The sequence below is a fragment of the Schistocerca gregaria genome, chromosome 4, assembly GCF_023897955.1.
Source record: "Schistocerca gregaria isolate iqSchGreg1 chromosome 4, iqSchGreg1.2, whole genome shotgun sequence".
NCBI lineage: Eukaryota > Metazoa > Arthropoda > Insecta > Orthoptera > Acrididae > Schistocerca > Schistocerca gregaria.
In genome coordinates this window covers 208,831,949-208,854,105 of record NC_064923.1, presented here as the reverse complement: position 1 = coordinate 208,854,105, position 22,157 = coordinate 208,831,949, and the positions used below count along the sequence as shown (strand labels likewise).

The 22,157-nt window shown below is 44.0% G+C and overlaps 1 protein-coding gene across 1 annotated transcript in view; it reads left to right on the top strand.

Annotated features, from left to right (window-relative positions):
* The window catches only part of LOC126266933 (chondroitin sulfate proteoglycan 4), a 551,011-nt gene that overhangs the window by 211,817 nt on the left and 317,037 nt on the right, over positions 1-22,157 (top strand). Inside the window, exon 8 of the mRNA XM_049971625.1 lies at positions 12,945-13,300. Coding sequence (XP_049827582.1) covers positions 12,945-13,300 — 356 coding nt within the window. The remainder of the gene's footprint in view (positions 1-12,944; positions 13,301-22,157) is intronic.

Here is a 22,157-nt window from a genome sequence, read left to right as displayed (position 1 = left end):
TTAAAACTGAAATCGCTTTGTAAATCAGTTAGTTACGTCTGCACATACACAGTGGCGCTTTCAGGTGAAACACCACACGGTCTCGAAAAGAGTTCGAAAATAGATGCAAGATTGGGTGTGTCCCCAAAAAGTTACGAGACTGTTCCTGTAATTCTTTCAAAAACAACAATTAATTTTTCGAACTTCAAGTGCTTTTGCTTCTTCTTTTCCTAAGGCAGTGGGCCTAGGGAAATGGGCAGTGTTTGCCACAATTTGTCCTTTCTACGACGCGATTTTGTTTTATTCTTGCATCCTCATCAAATCAGAAATAATTTGTTTCTCACCCTGCAGTGTCTTGCTGTGGGCAGTGTGCAATGAAGCGCACTTAAAATGTGAGGTCTGCAGTCTATTCCAGAAATTAATATTTTCGTTCCTGGTCTTCTGTTTCCTTCATAAATTATACAGGATTCGATGCTCCTTGACTTAACCAACGTACTTTGTAGTGATACAAAAAAGTATCCATACTCTTGCAACTGACAGAAGAATAATGCGTGTGAGTACAGAGGTTTTACTATTCCAATACCAGTTCCTTCAGGTGCTCCATGTCTGCAATTTAGCACAAATTGCTTCTTGATGTACGGATCAATGAACCCCGTCTGTCGATCGTTGTAATCGTTTGCTCTTTGACAGTCAACTAAATCTTTAAATGCTTTCTGCGTGTACTAGAATGTCGTTTCACAGCAAATCAGCAGTACCCGTCGATTATGCGAATCCACCGTATACATCATAGATACTGAGAATTCCCAAGCCTCTCTTCTCCCATTTCCATTCATTCCTAAAGGCTTGTCAGTGGTCGCTAGAGTGCCTCTTTTGCGCAAACAGTCAATGGATCTGTGAACGTCATTTATACCACAAACGAATAGCGAAGGGTTAACAGCGCTGACACTACTATTCTGGTGAACTGAAGAGAGTTGTGCTGAGGAAAAAATACCACACCGCAGTATTAAGTGAAATGTCGAGCTTTACCGTGTACCTTCGAGAAGAACCTATAACACTACCGTCTGCTACTGCTGTACCATAACCTTAAAGCTTGAAGCAGGTTGTGAAATAAAACTATTTTATTAAAGCGATTATGGTACAACGCAACAGAGCAGTGTTACCCTCTGAGAGGAATTTTGTTAAGTTGACCGTGTTGTACCTAACGGAGGTGGCTTATCGGAAATGAAAGTCAGAATTACGTAAATATTTGAGCAGTAACAAACAAAATTTTTGCCTCTCTGCACTGTTTAACAGATAAAGAAAACGGTCCCCAGCCTAACTAGGCAAGAAAATTATTAACATTCTCGTTCAAGAATATAGTTATTAGTAACTTTAATGGAAAAACACAACCTATACTTTGTTACAGGCGAGTGCAGTGAACTCTGACAAGTGTGTTTACCGTAAGATTGAAACTAACAGTTAGAGCAGCACAAGTATTTGCAAGATTATAACACATATCGAAACTCACTACTACTTTCAGGGTTTACACAAACTGCATGGTCTTTATAACGTTATTATTACTATTCACTGCAGAATCATTAACTGGATATAGGTTAAGTTTCTCTCAGTTAAATACTTTACTATTTAAAATGAAAGTTAATTGGAATCCACTAACAGGTTGCTTCTCACTATCATTTGAATAAAGAAATAATGTTTTTCATAATGAGTGGTCTTCCCCTTACTTGTTACCTAGCATTAACACAATCGGCAAACTGTGGATCCTGTTATATTATTAATATGCACTTCCAATACACAACAGAGACAAACACTTAGCAAACATGAGTATATAACATTACACATGGCAGTTTTCCACTTTTACTACATTGCGAGACAAAATTAACATATATGTAAGATACTGACTCACCTTCTGCGATTTACAACAGGCAATAATGTGATCATTTACTAAGCAAAACTTTATAAGCATCATTCTTAGGAACTCTTAATTTGAAGTTGGCAACAACACATTAATAAGCAGTTTTACTAGGAAAATTATTTTCAGAAAGCATCATTAACTTTAACTCACTTTTTACTATGTTCAAGAGGCATTAATTAGCAAAACACTGGTCTTTAATGTTCTTTCAGTAGGGACATTCGGTAATCACTTTAGTTCAAGCGGAGAGGAACCTGAGAGGTGTTATGACAAGGAGAAAAATCAAGGTAGGTACATAAATTCAGTTATAAATTCCCTTATATTTGAGCACACTAACACATACATTAAGCTGATCCTTCACTGTACATTACTATAGTGCTCCATTACAGTGATTGCGCAATGTGGTGGCGATTGCGTGTTGATAGGTGGAATTGCAAGTAGAATTGCTGGACTCTGTCATTTCTTGGTGGCGATGATAGATACAAATTCCAGAATAATTCCAGCTATTTATCCATCCATCCGAGGCATTGGAAAGTAGCAGAAAAAGCCTCTCCCGGAACCAGCACAATATGCATCTTTTACATGGCAGTGCACAGTTTCGTAGCTCATCCCCGACTCGTAGCTCGTCCCCGGTTGGTGGCTCGCCCCCGACTGACTCTTGTTCCACCTTTTCTACCTAGGCCAACCACAATTTGCGCGCGCTACACAGTTCCGTCCCCGAGGGGAAGTACAACACCTTTTACATACAAACTAACTAAGAACCGTAAGCGAGGATCAGCAGTTTACATAACAGCAAACAAATATAATAAATAAAACAGAACATTTGCACATATTGACATTTCTACCAAATATTATTCACACAAAATTACAATTATATACAGTAAGTTTTGTTCCCTCCAAATGGGACAAAGAATTTAATTGACAGATACACTACATTGCATAGAATCATATCATGACATCGAAGTTCTTACAAAGAAAGAAGTATAAAATTTTATATTATCGATTCAAACAAACACATTTACAGAAGCTCAATGATGTAACATTAAATGAAACAAAAGCAAAATAAATCAGTACAGCATTAGAGCTATGGTGTTACAAACCGAGCAAAGCAGAGACAGACTGAGCCTTGGCGCTCATGCGACTCGCACGCTTGGTCGACCATGATCTAGAGTGACCTCATCGATGATTGAACATTAAAACTCAAGTTTCCTTCCTTTCTCTGACCGTTTTCTGTTGTGTTTGAATTTTTTTCCTTTTTTTCAGTTTCTCAAACATTGCTCTATCCCCAGGCAGTTGGTACCAGTACATGTACAAAAACTAACTTGGACGTCTGTTTTCTTGTAGTTCCTACATGATGATGTATTCTGGTGACTCCTGGAGGGTGAAGTTTGCTCTCACATGGTCCCCATTACATGATTCGTTTCTGTTGCCTTGCACACCGACACACTGTTTGTCGGTGAGTGTAGTCTTGATGCTAGTGGTGGGTCCGCCGCTTCTTTCTACTTGTGGTTCGGTCATCATCCAGTTGTTGATTCGAACTCGAGCACTGGACGGACACAGTGAAATCTGGTTTCGCAGGACAGAGCGGATCAGATTATAGTATTGCAAATGGACCAAAATCAGTTACTGTCAGTTGCACAAAACATACAATCTTCATTTTCCTAGAACAGTTAATCACACATGCCCTTAAAAGCATTCAAAAACAACACGGCTGAAGGCCTTATCTTAAAATATTTCACGTTAAGTTCGGCTGAAGGCCACATACTGAACATAGAACAACTCAAGGCTTAAGGCTTGGAAAATAATAAGGATTTGCAATGGGCAAAATCCCCATTTCTTTAAAAAACATTAGTTTAAACAGGAATCTTCAAAGCTTTAATTTAAGATAGCTGAAGGCCTTGTCTTAATATTAAAACAAGCTGAATTAATAGACGGCTGAAGGCCTTGCACACTACTTGATATTAAAAGAAAATCACAATCTAAAACGACAGAACAGTGGTGCTCCGAAGTACTCCCCAGGATCGGCCTGAGGAGGTAACTCTAACATAAGTTTAAGCAGACAGACAGCCAAGCGTAATACTAAATAATCGGATGGCAACCCGACCCAGGGGCAGCTGAAGGACCGACCAACAACGTAATCGATTCCCTTCCGCCCGACAAACAGCTCGACAATGGAAAAGTCAGAGAGGATGAAGATACCAGCAGCATTACGTCTTGAATATTGGCGTCTAATTATAGTCAAGAGACAATAACCACTCAAAAATATGAGCTAGACCAAAGTCTGTCGAACTACACGCCGTATCGGACAGCATCAACATATACATCTACATCTACATCTATATCTATATCTATACTCCGCAAGCGCCCAACGGTGTGTGGCGGGGGGCACTTTACGGTGCCACTGTCATTGCCTCCCTTTCCTGTTCCAGTCGCGTATGGGAAGAACGACTACCGGAAAGCCTCCATGCGCGCTCAAATCTCTCTAATTATACATTCGTGATCTCCTATGGTGGTATATGTAGGGGGAAGCAATGCCGGCCGAAGTGGCCGAGCGGTTCTAGGCGCTACAGTCTGGAACCGCGCGACCGCTACCGTCGCAGGTTCGAATCCTGCCTCGGGCATGGATGTGTGTGATGTCCTAAGGTTAGTTAGGTTTAAGTAGTACCAAGTTCTAGGGGACTGATGATCTCAGTAGTTGAGTCCCATAGTGCTCAGAGCCATTTGAACCATTTTTTGAAGCAATATATTCGATACCTCATCCAGAAACGCACCCTCTCGAAACCTGGACAGTAAGCTACACCGCGATGCAGAGCGCCTCTCTTGCAGAGTCTGCCACTTGAGTTTGCTAAGCATCTCTGTAACGCTATCACGCTTAACAAATAACCCTGTGACGAAACGCGCCGCTCTTCTTTGGATCTTCTCTATCATCCTGACCTGGTACGGATCCCACACTAATGAGCATTACTCAAGTATAGGTCGCACGACTGTTTTGTAAGCCACCTCCTTTGTTGATGGACTACATTTTCTAAGGGCTCTCCCAATGAATCTCAACGTGGTACCCGCCTTACCAACCATTAATTTTATATAATCATTCCACTTCAAATCGTTCCGTACGCATACTCCCAGACATTTTACAGAAGTAACTGCTACCAGTGTTTGTTCCGCTATCATATAATCATACAATAAAGTATCCTTCTTTCTATGTATTCGCAATACATTACATTTGTCTTTGTTAAGGGTCAGTTGCCACTCCCTTCACCAAGCGCCTATCTGCTGCAGATCTTCCTGCATTTCGCTACAATTTTCTAATGATGCAACTTCTCTGTATATTACAGCATCATCCGCTAAAAGCCGAATGGAACTTCCGACACTATCTACTAGGTTATTTATATATATTGTGAAAAGCAATGGTCCCATAACACTCCCCTGTGGGACGCCAGAGGTTACTTTAACACATGCTGTGTTCTGTTTGCTAAAAACTCTTCAATCCAGCCACACAGCTGGTCTGATATTCCGTTGGCTCTTACTTTGTTTATCAGGCGAAAGTGCAGAACTGTAAGGAACGCCTTCCGGAAGTCAAGGAAAATGACATCTACCTGGAATCCTGTATCTAATATTTACTGGGTCTCATGAACAAATAAAGCTAGATGGGTTTCACACGATCGCTGTTTCCGGAATCCATGTTGATTCCTACAGAGTAGATTCTGGGTTTCCAGAAACGACATGATAAGCGAGCAAAAAACATGTCCTAAAATTCTACACCAGATCGACGTCAGAGATCCAGGTCTATAGTTTTGCGCATCTGCTCGACGACCCTTCTTGATGACTGGGACTACCTGTGCTGTTTTCCAATCATTTGGAACCTTCCGTTCCTCTAGCGTCTTTGGTACACAGCTGATAGAAGGGAGGCAAGTTCTTTCGCGTACTCTGTGTAGAATCGAATTGGTAACCCGTCAGGTCCAGTGGACTTTCCTATGTTGAGTGATTTCAGTTGCTTTTATATTCCTCGGACACTTATTTCGATGTCAGCCATGTTTCCGTTTCTGCGAGGATTTAGAGAAGGAACTGCTGTGCGGTAACACAGATTTGGAAAAAGGTGGTTAGTATTTCAGCTTTACGCGTCTCATCCTCTGTTTCCATGCCATCATCATCCCAGAGTGTCTGGATTTGCTGTTTCGAGCCACTTATTGATTTAACGTAAGACCAGAACTTCCTAGGATTTTCTGTTAAGTCGGTACATAGAATTTTACTTTCTAATTCACTGAACGTTTTACGCATAGCCCTCCTTACGCTAACTTTGACATCGTTTAGCTTCTGTTTGTCTGAGAGGTTTTCGCTGCGTTCAGATTTGCAGTGAAGCTCTCTTTGCTTTCGTAGTAGTTTCCTAACTTTGTTGTCGAACCATGGTGGGTTTTTCCCGTCCCTCACAGTTTTACTCGGCACGTACCTGTCTGAAACGCATTTTACGATTGCCTTGAACTTTTTCCATAAGCACTCAGCATGACGAAGAAAAACACACTTTTGGAAAACTTCACTAACAAACAGACCAGGTAACTGGAACGTTAACGGTAACGAGGCAGATGATACCACTGGTGCACTTCACTAATAAGCATCAAGCAATTCAATTGTTAAACACCACAGAAGAAGACGGGTGCAAAATTTCGCCGACTCCAACACACCATACTTTGCTGCTGGCACGAACTGCCCAGAAAGCAGTGAACGAAGAGATATCACAGCAGTTGAGGTTTCATAACAGGTTAACTGATCACTGAGCTCCAGTGTCCAGGTTCGGTGGGCGACGAACTTTGTAGTTTTCGGTGTTAGCGCCTCACACCCGACATCGCGTGCACACTGCCAGCGGCCCCCGCCTGGAGTCGCTCCGCGGGGACTTCCTCGCTGCTGTGTCCCAACCGACGGACTGCCACACACACACCACACATGAAAATATGGCGGTTACACCAAAGATGGCACAGCAGTACTGGTATCGATAAGCGCTGCTACTGCCACTGACGGAGGCCAGTCAGCAACTCTTTGTGGCAGTAGCTCAGGGAGGAATAAGACGACACTCGATTGTGACAAACTGCGAGCCGGCCACGGCTCACACAGTTTTGTAGTACTCTACTGCTGCCGGTTGGTCAACCCCTTGCTGACGTAATTTTTGTAATTAGGTGATACTCGTCATTTTCTGGGGCTTTAGATGTTGCTTATGTGATACGAAGGTTTCATAACGTAGTTTCATCTAATGTGATGCTTCATATGCGAGTGGATGGGCTTTATTCCCCACGTCTTGTTTTCAGCCCCAGGGTATGTTTGCATACACTCATATTCAGAAAAACAGAACACCTTGAATGACTAGGAATAGGACGTTCATATTCATAGGACATGAACATTACTATGTTCTGCAGAAATGATTAGCATTTCAACCATGTCGACCCGCGAGTTCAATGTCAACATCGGGATCGCGCCGTAACACCACCTACCAGTAAAGTGTGCCTGCAGCTCTCGTTGCCTCGCAAACGTAAGCGCGAACTGTACCACTAAATCAGTGGGATTTAATGAGGGTGCATTATTGGCATGAGAGAATGGGATGCGAACAAATGGTTCAAACGACTCTGAGCACTATGGGACTTAACACCTTAGGTCATCAGTCCCCTATAACTTAGAACTACTTAAACCTAACTAACCTAAGGACATCACACACATCCATGAGCGAGGCAAGATTCGAATCTGCGACCGTAGCAGTCCCGTGGTTCCGGCCTCCAGCGCCTAGAACCGCACGGCCACGGCGGCGTGGGTAATGTGAGCGTCGTCCACTTCTTCGTCTACCTTTGACAAACGTGCAAAAACATGCTAGACGGGAATGGTGTATGGAATGTTGTCACTGTGTACAGGAATGGGGTCAGGTAGCGTTTCCTTACGAATCCAGGTTCCGTTTGTTTCAAATTGGTGGCCGCGTTTTGGTTCGCCCAGACAGGGAGAGTGGCATCACAGTGACACACAGCACGCACTCAAGGCCTTATGGTGTGGGGTGCTACTGGGTACAGCCACAAATCACAGCTGGTGTGTGTCCAGGGCACTGTGGCCAGTGTGACCTACGTGAACGATACCCTGCGACCCGTAGACATACCTTTCTGCACGACACTCCAGAGGCCACTTTCAGCAAGACAATGCACGACCACATGTTGCTGCGCGAACACGTGCCTTGTTGGTGTCATAGGATGTCAGCTCATTGCCCTGGTCCTCCAGATCACCACGCGTTGTCACTAATCGAAAATAGGTGGGATATGGCCAAACGACAGGTGCAGCGCTATGGCCCAATGCCAACCACCATAGATGAACATTGGAACCAGGTGACTGCAGCATGGCCGACTATACTACAGGACGCCATTCTCGCCATATAGCGCCGATACCATCGCGCATGGAACAAGTTATCAGGGTCCGAGGCAGACGCTGTACCTACTAGGCAACAAGACTTATGCTGCACCAGGATGACTGAAACGCTAATCATTTCTGCGCAACATACTAATGTACATGTCCTGTTAATGTGAACGTCCTATCTCTAGTCGTTCACAGTGGTCTGCATTTTCCTCTAGCTCGAGAAGTGTTAATGAAGAAATTACAAAGTACAAAATATTTAGTATGCAGTACCGTCCACGGATTGAGCAATATCTTAGTAGGCCTTTGTTTCTCGTGGGATCTCCAATACGTACAGGTTGTATAGGCAAACGGAAGTATCGGACCCAAAGAGTTTGCGCTGTAAGGTCATTATTTCCAAGTTTTTCGTCTTTGGAAATGTGTACACTTTTAAAGCCATTCCAAGGCGAGGTACCATGTTCTTAATTGGCTCAGCAATTTAAATTCGCTTTGCCAGCAGACTTGACTTCCATACGTAACACATTTTCGATTTCATTTTACAGTACATTTCAGTATAAACCATTAGAGATTTACAGTGGTACATTGCTCTTTTCCGATGATTTCACAGATGTGTACTGTTACTTCATCTGTTCAATACGTCCGCCCCGATAGCTGCGTGGTCAGCGCGACAGATCGATTTCCGGCTGGGTCGGAGATTTTCTCCACTCCGGGACTGGGTGTTGTGTTGTCCCAATCATCATCATTTCATCCCCATCGAAGCGCAAGTCGCCGAAGTGGCGTCAAATCGACAGACTTGTACCAGGCGAACGGTCTACCCGACGGGAGGCTCTAGTCTCACGACATTTCATTTCATTTATCTGTTCAATACATGAAAGGTATTAATAGTGTGGCGTTCTTGTCATTACATTTATTTCGATATGCAGGGTGTCCCAAAATAATGTAAGCACTCTTTGAAAATGGGCTAGGAATATAAATTTAGTGATGTTAGGTGCCTCATGGTCCGACTTAAGATGGTAAATCCTCTAACTGGTTACCGCAATACACAATCGGCAACGACTTACAACAGAGCGACATGCCAACTTTATTGTTTACAACGGAATATCATCACAGGCTTGCTCGATTTGCTCTCTAACATATTCCAGCGTGCGTAGTCTCGCAGCCTAAACTGTTTTCTAGAGAGTAACCCACAGGAAGAAGTCTAAAGGAGTTAAATCTGGAGATCGAGCGGGATACTCCACACTCCGTCTTTGTCCTATCCACCTGTCAGGGAATGTAATATTGAGAAATGCCCTCACATTCAGGTGAAAGTGAGTGGCGCACCATACTGCTGGAAGTAATAATCTTCATTTCCAAACACAACTCTACGACCAGGAGTTCTCATAACCAACATTTGCAAGTACGAGTCGCCTGTGACAGTGTTGTCAAAGCATTATGGCCCGATTAACCATTTAGAAGACAGACCACACCAGGCTGTTACTCCTGCTATTAAAATGCCTTTGCTCGGTTACGTATAGATTCTCCCTGGTCCAGTACACGTAATTATGGCGGTTAATTGTTCCATAAAGTTTAAACCTAGCTTCATCTGACCAAAGAATTGTTTCTTGTAAACGTTGCTCTTCTTCACATCTGTTAATGAACCACTCACAATATTCGTTTCGCCTGTCAGGGTCATACTCTTTAAGGGCATGGAGAAGTCTTGGAATGTAAAGCTTAAAGTTCTGAAACCGCAAAATTCTATGAACACTGTTTCTGCAGATCTCAATCTCAAGAGAGTATTGCCTCACAGATTTCTTCGGGGATCGTGTATATGCCTGGATTATTGCATTAGCACTCTCATTGTCCTTTGAATTTCTCTTTCGCCCGCTATGTCCCTTCTTCAAATCGTGCACCGTTCCTTCGACTTCAGACTTATCTCTGATTCTTGTAATTTTCACTCTTGTCCGTGGTGGTGTTCCAAATTCAACTCTCCAACGTCGGCATACCGCACTCACATTCTCTGTTTCCACTACGGCCTGTAAGTTGTTGGATATTCCACCGGTAGACTACGATTTCAGTCGGTAGACTACGATCGACAGACTTCTCCTGTCAGAGTCTGGATCCGGCACACATTTCGAATCTGCCAGGAAGATTGAAATCGGCGCAGAGTTAAAAGTTATACTGTAAAAACAAAGACTGTACGCACGATTACTTGTCAGTTTTCTAGCGATCTGCCTCGACTTCCCACGGTGAGCACTTGCTACGGTTGGACGACTTGAGGAATGGGAATATATATACTATAGCCACAAAGTTTCCTCGTTAGTTAGACTATTACTGAAAACCGTATCAAAATCCCTACATCCGTTCACATAGAGACATAAAAACGCCGTTGGTTACTAACTGCTTAATGTATTCCATTCTCTGTCTTCCTCTACAGTTTTTGACCCCTACAGCTCCCTCTAGTACCATGGAAGTCATTCCCTCATGCCTTAACAAATGTCCTATCATCCTGTCCATTGTCCTTGCCAGTGTTTTCCTCATATTCCTTTCCTCTCCGACTCTGCGCAAAATTAATTCCTTACCTTATCAGTCCACCTAAGTTTCAACATTCTTCTGTAGCACCACATCTCAAATGTTTCGATTTCTTCTGTTGCAGTTTTCTCACTGTCCATGTTTCATTACCACACATTGCTCTGCTCCAAATGTATATTCTCATAAATTTCCTCCTCAAATAAATGCCTATGTTTGACACTAGCAGAGTGCTCTTGGCCAGGAATGCTCTTTACGTCAGTGCTAGTCTGCCTTTGACGTCGTCCTTGCTCCGTCCGTCATTGCTCATTTTGCTGCCTTGTAGAAGATTTCCTTAATTTCATCTACTTCGTGACCATCAATCCTGATGTTGAGTTTCTCGCTGTTTTTATTTCTGCTACTTCTCATTAGGTTAGATTTTCCTTGCTTTACTCTCAACCCATATTCTGTACTCGTTAAACTGCTCATTCTATTCAGCAGATAATTCAGTTTTTCTTCACTTTCACTCAGGATAGAAAGGTCATTAGTGAGTCGTATCATTAATATCCTTTCAGCCTTTATTTTAATTCCACTTCCTTTATTTACATCACTGCTTCTTCGTTGTACAGATTCTACAGTAGGGGAGAAAGGCTACATCCCGGACAGAGGGAGGAACAGATGGAGATAGACAGTGGAGGTTGTGGCCAGAGAGAGGGGAGAGGGAGAGTGGAGAGAGGAGGGTAAATTGAGAAAGGGAGGGAGAAGGAGGAAATAGGCTAATAGAATTGGAAGAAAGACATACCTGAGAAATGCTGCATATGCAGCTAGTATGTAGTAAATACAGTCGAATATGAAAAAAATTGTCTTTTTAGAAATTTTGTACGCCTATGATACATCACAAAAGAAAAGTAAGTAAATGGTGTGTCAAAAAGCAATGTTATAATAAAGAAGGGAGATCACAGACACTGCATGCTGTTGCTTCAGATGTAAAGCAGTGTAAATACTGACGAAAGTTTACTGTCGAGAGTAAAGTCTTACTATGCTGGTTACTGTGAGTATCTTAAATCACATAGTGGGAAAAATGAAACTGTTCCAGAAAGTACAGTATCACCCGAAAGTAAGATAACTTTTGAAAACACGTGAATTCATGATAGAATAACGTAGGTAGAGAGGTGAAAACTGGAACACATTCCTGAAATAACATGGAGCTTTATTTAAACGAAAAAGTGTGCCAAAACTGACCAACAGATAGCACCGAACAGCAAGCGTCAGTGACGTCGCGTGATAATTGCGCGTAAAATGACTTGTAGTTAGGGAGGCAGTCAGCTCATCCTGACAGGTACCTGCTGGAAGGTACGGTTTTGTGCAGGATGGCACTCCACCCCATATTTCTGTACACATAAAAGATCTCTTGCGCATACCGTTTGGTGAGGATCGAGTGGTGGGGTGCAACATCCCTCATGCTTGGCCTCCCAGGTACCCAAACCTCGATCCGTATGATTTCATTATTGGTAGTGACACACTGTCAACCTGGAGATAAGCGGTATGTTGTATTTTTTTTATTTATGTTACGGACTAAAAACCTATGTGAAGAAGAACGCGCAAGAAATCGTCTCTATTTGAATGGGATACTAGTTTCGGCTAAATAATTAGTCTTCTTCAGATTATAAAACGTTCTTGATGTTTGTTGACATGCCATAATGGCACCAACAAAAATCAAGAATTTTTGTAGTCTCTAGATGGGTAGATTGTTAGAGAAAACTAGCATAGAGCAGATTACTTTACGTGTCTTTAGCCCCTAACATAAATAAAAAAAAATTTCTGTGTTAAAAATCAATTGTCGTGTTAATTATTGGTTTTGTGTCACACGAAGGGCCATTTGTTGGTCATTTTGTGCACTTTTTGTTTCAATAAAACCCCAGATCATTTCAACCTCGACCAACATTGTTCCGCGAAGTCTTGGATTTTCGAAAGTAAACGGACATTTGAGTCCCCCTGCATTTCATGCACTTTAAGATAGGAAACCCAGTTTGCGTCAACTGCCCCAAGTGCGGTTGATGTAAGTTGGGTCGCCTACCTTAAGGTGCACGAACATTTCAGCGGGTCAGTTTCATTTTGGCCAGCCCGTGCTACCAGCTCAGCTGGTCCCCGTCCTCGAGCTAGCAGGCTGAGGTGAGGAGGGCGCCGTGTGCCGCAGGGGACGCGCAAGGTGCTGACGCGGTCGCTGCTGCGCGCCGAGGACCCGGACAGCCCGCCCGAGGAGCTGGTGTTCACCGTGCTGAGCCGCGACGCGGCCGGCGGCCACGTGGAGCGCGCGCTGCAGCCGGGCCGGCCGCTCGACTCGTTCACGCAGCGCGACCTGGACGCCGGGCTCGTCGCCTACGCCCACCCGCCGGCGTCGGCGTCGCCCGGCGCCCCGGCCGGCGCGCAGGCGCGGCTCGCGCTGCAGGTGTCCGACGGCATCGAGACGAGCGCCGCCGCCGTGCTGCGCATTGCCGCCTACCCGCTGCAGCTGACGCTAATCAACAACACCGGGCTCGTCATCACGCACAGGTAGGCCCCGCTGATCCCCAGCTAAAGCGCAGGCAGGTGACGAAGTGCAAACACGTAGCCAAAACACGCCGTGGCACAGAAATGATGCAGCTGCCTGGCATCGAAATCCCCATCCGCAGGCGCACACACACACACACACACATATATATACACTCCTGGAAATTTAAATAAGAACACCGTGAATTCATTGTCCCAGGAAGGGGAAACTTTATTGACACATTCCTGGGGTCAGATACAACACATGATCACACTGACAGAACCACAGGCACATAGACACAGGCAACAGAGCATGCACAATGTCGCCACTAGTACAGTGTATACCCACCTTTCGCAGCAATGCAGGCTGCTGTTCTCCCATGGAGACGATCGTAGAGATGCTGGATGTAGTCCTGTGGAACGGCTTGCCATGCCATTTCCACCTGGCGCCTCAGTTGGACCAGCCTTCGTGCTGGACGTGCAGACCGCGTGAGACGACGCTTCATCCAGTCCCAAACATGCTCAATGGGGGACAGATCCGGAGATCTTGCTGGCCAGGGTAGTTGACTTACACCTTCTAGAGCACGTTGGGTGGCAGGGGATACATGCGGACGTGCATTGTCCTGTTGGAACAGCAAGTTCCCTTGCCGGTCTAGGAATGGTAGAACGATGGGTTCGATGACGGTTTGGATGTACCGTGCACTATTCAGTGTCCCCTCGACGATCACCAGAGGTGTACGGCCAGTGTAGGAGATCGCTCCCCACACCGTGATGCCGGGTTTGGCCCTGTGTGCCTCGGTCGTATGCAGTCCTGATTGTGGCGCTCACCTGCACGGCGCCAAACACGCATACGACCATCATTGGCACCAAGGCAGAAGCGACTCTCATCGCTGAAGACGACACGTCTCCATTCGTCCCTCCCTTCACGCCTGTCGCGACACCACTGGAGGCGGGCTGCACGATGTTGGGGCGTGAGCGGAAGACGGCCTAACGGTTTGAGGGACCGTAGCCCAGCTTCATGGAGACGGTTGCGAATGTTCCTCGCCGATACCCCAGGAGCAACAGTGTCCCTAATTTGCTGGGAAGTGGCATTGCGGTCCCCTACGGCACTGCGTAGGATCCTACGGTCTTGGCATGCATCCGTGCTTCGCTGCGGTCCGGTCCCAGGTCGACGGGCACGTGCACCTTCCGCCGACCACTGGAGACAACATCGATGTACTGTGGAGACCTCACGCCCCACGTGTTGAGCAATTCGCCGGTACGTCCACCCAGCCTCCCGCATGCCCACTATACGCCCTCGCTCAAAGTCCGTCAACTGCACATATGGTTCACGTCCACGCTGTCGCGGCATGCTACCAGTGTTAAAGACTGCCATGGAGCTCCGTATGCCACGGCAAACTGGCTGACACTGACGGAGGCGGTGCACAAATGCTGCGCAGCTAGCGCCATTCGACGGCCAACACCGCGGTTCCTGGTGTGTCCGCTGTGCCGTGCGTGTGATCATTGCTTGTACAGCCCTCTCGCAGTATCCGGAGCAAGTATGGTGGGTCTGACACACCGGTGTCAATGTGTTCTTTTTTCCATTTCCAGGAGTGTATATAGGGTGAGTCACCTATCATTACCGCTGGAATTATTTTGTAAACCACATCAAATACTGACGAATATATACGACAGACCGAACGTGAGGAGAGGGACTAGTGTAATTGGTTAAAACAAACCATAAAAAAATGCACGGAAGTATGTTTTTTTAGCACAAAGCCACGTTTTTTTTTAAATGGAACCCCGTTAGTTTTGTTAGCACATCTGAACATATAAACAAATACGTAATCAGTGCCGTTTGTTGCATTGTAAAATCTTTTTCACTGACTCACATGTACATTACCATGAGGGGTGAGGTACACGTACACACGTGGTTTCGGTTTTCAATTACGGAGTGGAATACAGTGTGTCCCGACATGTCAGGCCAATAGATGTTCAGGGTGGTGGCCAGCATTTGCTGCACACAATTCCAATCTCTGACGTAATGAATGTCGTACACGCCGTAGTACATCTGGTATAATGTCGCCGTAGGCTGCCACAATACGTTGTTCCATATCCTCTGGGGTTGTAGGCACATCACGGTACACATTCTCCTTTAAAGTACCCCACAGAATGAAGTCCAGAGGTGTAAGATCAGGAGAACGAGCTGGCCAATTTATGCGTCCTCCACGTCCTATGAAACGCCCGTCGAACATCCTGTCAAGGGTCAGCCTAGTGTTAATTGCCGAATGTGCAGGTGCACCATCATGCTGATACCACATACGTCGACGCGTTTCCAGTGGGACACACTCTATCCCACTTCGTTATTGAAAACTTTGTGTTAAAAAACATACTTCCGTGCATTTTTTATGGTTTGTATTAACCAATTACACTAGCCGCTCTCCTCACGTTCGGTCTGTGGAAACGATTCGTCAGTATTTGATGTGGTTTACGAAATATATCCAGCGGTAACGTTAGGTGACTCACCCTCGAATCAGAAACATACAAATTTACAGTAGCCATACACATCAATAAATATGTACATGTATATACACAAATTGTATTTATATTACATGTGCCCAGTACTTTCCTACCTCCAGGGCGCTTGGGGTGGCTTGCAGGAGATCAACCTTCGTGCAGAATGTAGGGCACAAAAGCCACTGCAGCATGTCGCTTGTGGTTTGTTCTTGTCCACAATCACAGGACATATCTTCTGTTATGAAGCCCCATCTCTTCGGGATGTCTCTGGATCGTCCAACTCTTGATCGTAATCTAAAAATTTTCCACACCAGCCAGCTCTTGTTGTGTCCAGGTGGTAGTTCATCAGCTTCTGGCGTCTGCAGGTGAGGCGTCGACTTCTTCCATAACTCCATCCTTGCCTTTTCTGGTGAAATGGCGAGTTTCTCGGATATTCACAGGAAGCTCTTTCGCGATCTCAGCCATTGCTGTGGTGGATTATGTCCGTGCAGTGGATGGGCACTGTCCTGTTCCACTTTCAGTCTCACCTTGTTGGCAGCCACTGTTCTGCGTATCCATGGTGGCGCTATTTCAGGCAGGCAGTACAGCTTATCAGTTGGGGTAGGTCTTAAGCAACCTGTGATCAACATGCAGGTTTCATTAAGAGCAATGTCTACTTGTCTAACATGAGACGACCTGTACCAGACTGGGGAAACATATTTAGCAGTAGAAAAGCACAGTGCCATTCCAGAACAGCGAATAGTTTGTGGATGTGATCTCCACCGTGTCCCCGTTAGTTTGCTAATTAGGTTGTTTCGAGCGGATTTTGGTGTTCTTGCAGTGAGTTTTGAATGTCAGAGTTCTATCCAGAGTGACTCCCAAGTATTTAGGAGCATAATGATGCTGGAGTTGGATGCCTGACCATGCAATATGTAGCTCACAATTAGCTTTCCTGTTCCTTAAATGAAAGGCACACACTTCTGTTTTCGAAGGGTTTGGTCTGAGTTGGTTCCGATTGTAGTAGCTTGACAGTGTTCTAAGTGCTGTTGGCAGGTTTTTTTCCACTCTTTCAAAGCATGAGCTCCGCGTAGCAAGGGCTACGTCATCTCCATATAAGAATCTCCTTGTGCCTGGGTCAGGATATATATAAAACTCTACCATCTGGTGAGTAAGATGTATGAGGCAGGCGAAATTCCCTCAGACTTCAAGAGGAATATAATTATTCCAATCCCAAAGAAAGCAGGAGTTGACATATGTGAAAATTACCGAACTATCAGTTTAAGAAGTCACAGCTGCAAAATACTAGCGCGAATTCTTTACAGACGAATGGAAAAATTGGTAGAAGCCGACCTCTGGGAAGATCAGTTTGGATTCCGTAGAAATGTTGGAAAACGTGAGGAAGATTAAGGAAGGGCAAACCTGCGTTTCTAGCATTTGTAGACTTAGAGAAAGTTTTGACAAAATTGACTGGCATACTCTCTTTCAAATTGTCAAGGTGGCAGGGGTAAAATACAAGGAGCGAAAGGCTATTTACAATTTGTACAGAAACCAGATGTCAGTTATAAGAGTCAAGGGGCATGAAAGGGAAGCAGTGGTTGTGAAGGGAGTGAGACAGGGTTGTAGCCTCTCTCCGATGTTTATCAATCCGTATATTGAGCAAGCAGTAAAGGAAACAAAAGAAAATTTCGGAGTAGGTATTAAAATCGATGGAGAACAAATAAAAACTTTAAGGTTCGCCGATGACATTGTAATTCTGTCAGAGACACCAAAGATCTTGGAAGAGCAGTTGAACGGAATGGATAGTGTCTTGAAAGGAGGGTATAAGATGAACATCAACAAAAGCAAAACAAGGATAATGGAATGTAGTCGAATTAAGTCGGGTGATGTTGAGGGAATTACACTAGGAAATGAGACGCTTAAAGTAGTAAAGGAGTTTTGCTATTTGGGGAGCAAAGTAATTAATGATGGTTGAAGTAGAGAGGACATAAAATGTAGACTGGCGAGGCAAGGAAAGCGTTTCTGAAGAAGAGAAATTTGTTAACATCGAGTATTGATTTAAGTGTGAGGAAGTCGTTTCTGAATGTATTTGTATGGAGTGTAGCCATGTATGGAAGTGAAACATGGACGATAAATAGTTTGGACAAAAAGAGAATAGAAGCTTTCGAAATGTGGTGCTACAGAGGAATGCTTAAGATTAGATGGGTAGATCACACAACTAATGATGAGGTATTGAACAGAATTGGGGAGAAGAGGAGTTTGTGGCACAACTTAACTAGAAGAAGGGATCGGTTGCTAGGACATGTTCTGAGGCATCAAGGGATCACCAATTTAGTACTGGAGGGCAGCGTGGAGGGTAATAATCGTAGAGGGAGACCAAGAGATGAATACACTAAGCAGATTCAGAAGGATGTAGGCTGCGGTAGGTACTGAGAGATGAAGAAGCTTGTACAGGATAGAGTAGCATGGAGAGCTGCATGACACCAGTCTCAAGACTGAAGACAACAATATATATATATATATATATATATATATATATATATATATATATATATATATATATATATATGAGGGTGAGTCAAATGAAAATCTTAAATATATTTATGAATATTATTTATCGTGCAGAAGGCGGTACAAAGCTATATCATTTTTCAATATAATCTCCTCCACGCTCAATGCAAGTCCTCCAGCGCTTACAAAGTGCATAAATTTCTTTAGAAAAAAAAATCTTTTGGTAGTCCGCGCAACCACTCATGCACCGAGTGGCATACATCTTCATCAGAACGGAACTTCTTTCCTCCCATTGCGTCTTTGAGTGGTCCAAACATATGGAAATCACTTGGGGCCAAGGGCTGGTGAGTATGGTGGATGAGGAAGACACTCAAAATGGAGGTCTGTGATTGTTGCAACTCTTGTACGGGCGGTGTGAAGCCTTGCATTGTCATGTTCCAAAAGGACACGTACTGACAGCAATCCATGTCGCTTTGATTTGATTACAGGCCGCAGATGATTTTTTAGGACATCTGTGTATGATGCACTGGTGACAGTGGTCCCTCTAGGAATGTAATGCTACAAAATGATGCCTTTCTCGTCCCAAAAGAGAGTAAGCATAACCTTCCCTGCTGATGGTTCTGTTCGAAACTTCTTTGGTTGTGGTGATGAGGAATGGCGATATTCCTTGCTCGTTCTCTTCGTTTCCGGTTGGTGGAAGTGAACCTAGGTTTCCTCCCCAGTAACAATTCTTGCAAGGAAGCCATCAGCTTTTCGTTCAAAGCGCCGAAGAAGTTCTTCACAAGCATCAACAGGTCGTTCTCTCATTTCAGGAGCAGCTGCCGTGGCACCCATCTTGCCGACACTTTGTGAAATTGGAGCTCATCGTCCACAATGTGGCGTGCTGACCCATGACTAATCTGTAAACGTGCCGCAATGTCATTCAGTCTCACTCGGCGGTTTTCCTTCAGTATGGGTTCAATTGGTGCAATGTTCTGTGGAGTCACAACTCGTTTTGCTGACCTGGACGAGGAGCATCTTCCACTGAAGTCACATTTGCGAACTTCCTACTCCATTCGTAGACTTGCTGCTGTGACAAACATGCATCATCGTATTGAACCTTCATTCGTCGATGAATTTCAATAGGTTTCATACCTTCACTACTCAAAAACCGAATAACAGAACTCTGTTCTTCCGTGGTGCAAGATGCAAGTGGAGTAGCCATCTTTATATTGATACTGCGACGGTATGTGTGCATCTGCACTATGCTCCCACCCACAGGCCATTCTGCACTCTTACCAACTTACGGGTTAACGGCGCGAAATTTTGATTTGTTATTAGAAATTTAAGGTTTTCATTTGACTCACTCTTAGCAACAAACTGAAATTTTTGCGAGGTTGCCTTTACTTTACCACAAATGAAATGTCGTGTGGCGAGAGCCTTTCGGCGACTTGGGTGTCAATGGGGATGAGATGATGACGACGAAGATATCACAAACACCGAGTCCCTAAGCGTAGAAAATCTCCAACTCAGCCGGGAACTGAACCCGGGCTCCGCGGCATGATAAGCCGGCGTGCTGTCCATTCAGCTAGGGTGGCGAATAGCAAAGTAGAAACAATGTAGAGAGTACAGAACGTAAATAACTGCAACATTCGTAACGGTAGACAAGAATGTTCTTCGTTTTTTCCTACTTAACGGATTTACACTCAAATTCTGACAATTGGTTGTTGTTCTCAGTATTGGGTGTGACCACTTCTGGCAGCAATATAGGTCTCGCAACGGCGGGGCATGCTGTGAATGATGTCATCAATCTCATGTTGAGGCAATAACGCCCATTCTTCTTGCAGAACTGGTCACAAGCCTTGTAGAGTAATGGTGGGCGCTGACGTGATAAAACCTGTGTCCCTATTATGTCCCAGACGTACTGTATGGGATTCATATCGGGAGTGCAAGCAGGCCACGCAATGTGTGCAAATTCGTGTGTTTCCAAGAAAACATCAACCACCCGTGCTCCATGAGGTCGAGCATTATCGTCTGTCAATACGAATTCTGGTACCACAGCACCTCGCAACTACCACTCATGAGGTCCCAGGAACTCGTCACAGTAACTGGCAGCAGTGACACCTTGCCGATTCAACGGTACAATTCCATGAAGAGGTATTCCAGTGCTTCCTGTTCACACTATTAGGGACCCCTCATCGATTTCTAGACACTCATTTCAACATTGTTACACTAACAAATAAGAATTATTTCCAAGAATTGCTTTCACAAAGAAATATACATACACAAGTATTGAGATATTATCCTAACAAATGGTACAAATGTTAAGAAAAAGGGAAAACATCCAACAAGTTAATTTTTTATTCTTTGTTTTTATAAGGAGAAAATAAGTAAAATGTAGTTATTCTTTTATTTTTATGAGGAGAAAATAAGTGGCATATTGTTTTAGTGTTTATTATACCTTACTTTCGTTCTTTATATACTGTCCATTTCAGAACTAATGACTTATTTTTATCGATAGTCTATTTTTTACTTAAGTCCATAGTCAATATCTTATTATGTAGTTATTAGCTGTCTGGTGTGCTTAACTTATTTAGTTTTTCACACGTTTCTTTTGCACAATTCCTACATCACATAATTTGATTTCACACATTCACACAATCCTGTGAATGTGTAAGCATGAGCTTGGCGAATGTTTTTGCACAAAGGTGATGAACTTTAGCGAGATGGATGTAGGCAAGTATTTGATGTACAGCTTCGTTCGTCGTTCCTTGGTGGCTTTGCAAGTGTGTGTTGCTGTTGTGGAGGTCCCATAATGGAATGGAGCTGTGAGTGCATAATCTCGTGGTTTACTGGCTTTGTATGAGTGAAAGTCATCGTTATGTGTCGCTGAAAGCGGTCGTTTTTCGTTGTAATACTTCGCAGACGACTAGTTTACAATAGGATAGGGATATGGGAAGGTATATCGTCTATTCTTCACCCATTTTCTTTCTTGATCTCAATCTTGCGAATCTTCAACTTCTGTTCTTCCTGCTTTTTCTCTGCTTCTTACTTGCTTCTTGGTTCTTTGCTGGGCAGGATATGGAAATATTTATTGATAACTAGTCTCTTTGCAGTTCTCCTCTTAGTAACAGTTTGATAAATTGTTTGGGCGTGTCATATTTTACTTTGTGGAAGTTTTCTTCAGTTTTGTGCATCAGCGTGCTGTTTAATAGCATTAGTGTGACTTTTACACTTATTGTTTGCCAGTAGTGGCTTGCCCAAGCCGTCTTCTCGTCGGGCCGTTTTTTGCTCGCTCCGTTCATTCGGGGCGCTCGGAGACCCATCCGGCGTTCGGCGTCCCGTCGCATCCCAGCAGGGTTCCGCCTAGCGGGCAAATTTATTGCCCACTTTCTTTACAAGAAGGTCACTCTGTTGGTCTCGCTGTCCTCGTGTCTTGTTAATTACGTCCTTTTCTTTCTTGATACTTCTCGTGTTGCAACTTGTGGGTCGTTGCGTCTGGTCTTTGTTGGAGTTTTTACAATGGTTCTTACAAAAAGTTTTACTTGTAATCATCTAAAATATGTCTGGTACCTACATTGTTTTGCGCCTTCTTAAAAAGCTTTACAAATTTCGGCGCCCTTTCCATGTTACAATTCTAAGATATTTGGAGTCTTAACGTCTACTCAAGAATCCTCAAATTCGTTTTTTTTATTTTTGTGTAGTGTCATGGTGTATAGCATTTTAGTATTTCATGCTGTTAGACTATCTACACTTTATCACTTCACCTCAATTTATGGTACTATTGGTGCTATTATTGAAACTACTTTCTTTTTCCCACCTTCCTCTCTCTTCATTCTCCTTTCTCCTGACGATCTTATCTGCAACATAATCTTGAAATATTGTGCTGATTATTTAGCAGTAATAAAATTAATCTCAA